Source organism: Copidosoma floridanum, unplaced genomic scaffold, assembly GCF_036245765.1.
Source record: "Copidosoma floridanum isolate Cflo_tuat_1 unplaced genomic scaffold, Cflo_Japanese_pri ptg000019l, whole genome shotgun sequence".
NCBI classification, from domain to species: domain Eukaryota; kingdom Metazoa; phylum Arthropoda; class Insecta; order Hymenoptera; family Encyrtidae; genus Copidosoma; species Copidosoma floridanum.
This window is the reverse complement of record NW_028321896.1, coordinates 15490055-15491915: the sequence shown is the minus strand read 5'-3', so window position 1 is coordinate 15491915 and position 1861 is coordinate 15490055. Positions and strand designations below refer to the sequence as shown.

At 40.2% G+C, this 1861-nt stretch overlaps 1 protein-coding gene across 1 annotated transcript; it reads right to left on the bottom strand.

The window, feature by feature from the left end:
• Positions 1 to 1079: 1079 nt before the first annotated feature.
• On the bottom strand, positions 1080 to 1556 carry LOC149374556 (putative E3 ubiquitin-protein ligase makorin-1). The gene is made up of 3 exons (XM_089592641.1): positions 1434 to 1556; positions 1145 to 1318; positions 1080 to 1085 (listed from the first exon to the last, which is right to left on the bottom strand). Exons 1-3 carry the CDS (start codon positions 1524 to 1526, stop codon positions 1080 to 1082), a joined length of 273 nt encoding a protein of 90 aa, XP_089448767.1. The 5' UTR covers positions 1527 to 1556.
• Between the last annotated feature and the right edge of the window lie 305 nt (positions 1557 to 1861).

The following is a 1861-nucleotide window of genomic DNA, read 5'->3' as shown; positions in this document are numbered from 1 at the left end:
GGTAAGGCCGGCAGCGATCCCTGCCCGACGCCTGGCATCGGGGTCTACTAATCCCTACGTATAAGCCCTAACACTGTTTCGCATTCACCCAGGCCCGAAAACCTGTGGGGCAAGGAAAAAACCCTGGAATTTCTCTGAGGGATAATTCCACGGAAAAACCCGCCCCGAAACAGCCGGGGTTACATAGGAACTTTTCCCGATGAAAAAAGGTTTTTGAAAAAAATCTGAATTCACCGGGAATCGAACCCACGACCCCTAGGCGTTGTATCAGTTACAAGCACGCTTACCACTGAGCCAACGCCGCTCTAAATTTTCACCATATTATATTTCCCTATAGTATGCAACAACAATTAACTGGAATGTTGCGTTGAAAGATACATTTTGTCCGCCAAGAATATCATCGATACAGTTTTGTTGTCTAATATCTTTTAATAAAATATATCGCTAGAATTATTTATCTGCATTAGATTCACATTGACATAGAAAAATCAAGTGTTTACAATGGTATTAAAATTTTCTTGACCCGCATCACTACTACACAGTAAAATTCGTTACAAAAAACCACGAGAGGTACAAACGTAGTGTCTCCATATGAATGTTTGTAGACTCATAGGACATACTTCGGGTGAATACTTAGCTTCACAAAAAGCACATAATTTGTGCCTGAAGATGAATTCCTTGTTAAGCCGAACATTAACTTTACGTGATCTCTCATGAAGCGTCCGGTGACGATGATAACAATCAGATCCATTCAGACAATGCCCCATGCCAAATCGATGGAAGCGGCAATCTATGAATCTGCAAGGGAAAGAAAAATGCAACAAAAAAAAAATATATATATATATATATTTGGTTGAAAAAAACAAAACAAAACAAAAAAACCAACAAATGATAGACGTAGAGATTACCTCCGTTGATCCACATGGTTTCCTCGAAGCAAAGAAATCGACTCGATCGGCTTATCTTCGACAACTGAATCACGACTATTTCCCGAGTTGGGAGGAAACATCATACGAAGAGCGAAGGGAACATCTAGCAGTGGTTCCGATTGTCCAAAGGGAATCCACGCACAATCCTCCTTACCACTTCTCCAGTCAACCCATGTGGTATTACGAGCTAAAAACCACGAGGTTGTCCGGCAAACCGGACACTCCAATACTGCCGACGACTTGCTCTGCTTTTCCAAGCAACCCCAGCAAAATTTGTGGTTGCAGTTGCTCAGTATGCCGTAACCCCACTGTTCCGGCCGTGCCGGTATATCTTCGAAACAAAAGTTACACACGTCGTTGCTCCGGTTTGGCTCGTTTGCTGCACATACCTGTAACATCCACACGTATTTTAGTAAATAATACAACAGTTACTACTATAGGAAATAAGTAGGATACGTTTGCCATTTATTGAGTTGGACATTTTGTTGCTTTAGTAAAACTTACTGCTTCCGTTTGAGATGAATCCACGGTACGATGAATATGATGCTCATTCCGGCATTCGTCCGATGCTCTACCTTCCCTCACACTGCTGGACATCTTTGCAAAAGACGCGCTTATTTTGAAGCTGTTGTCTCAAGCAAAACTCGAGTGGAAATGAATTTCAGTGGCCAACTTGGAGAATATATGCTCATTCGAAAACCAATAATTAACTTGCAAATTTTGGAAAGTTAATACATTGTTAGTCATTGAAGTAAGTTGTTTGAAATCTTTGATAAACAGTAATAAGAAATTGATGTTTAATGGGCACTGATGAGTCATTTGTAAAACGTAATGTAATTTTTTGTCTATGCCAGATAAGTACTTTGGAAAGAATGAATCATTTATATCACATACTTGTGATACAATTAGCCTATGGAACAACAAAGATACAG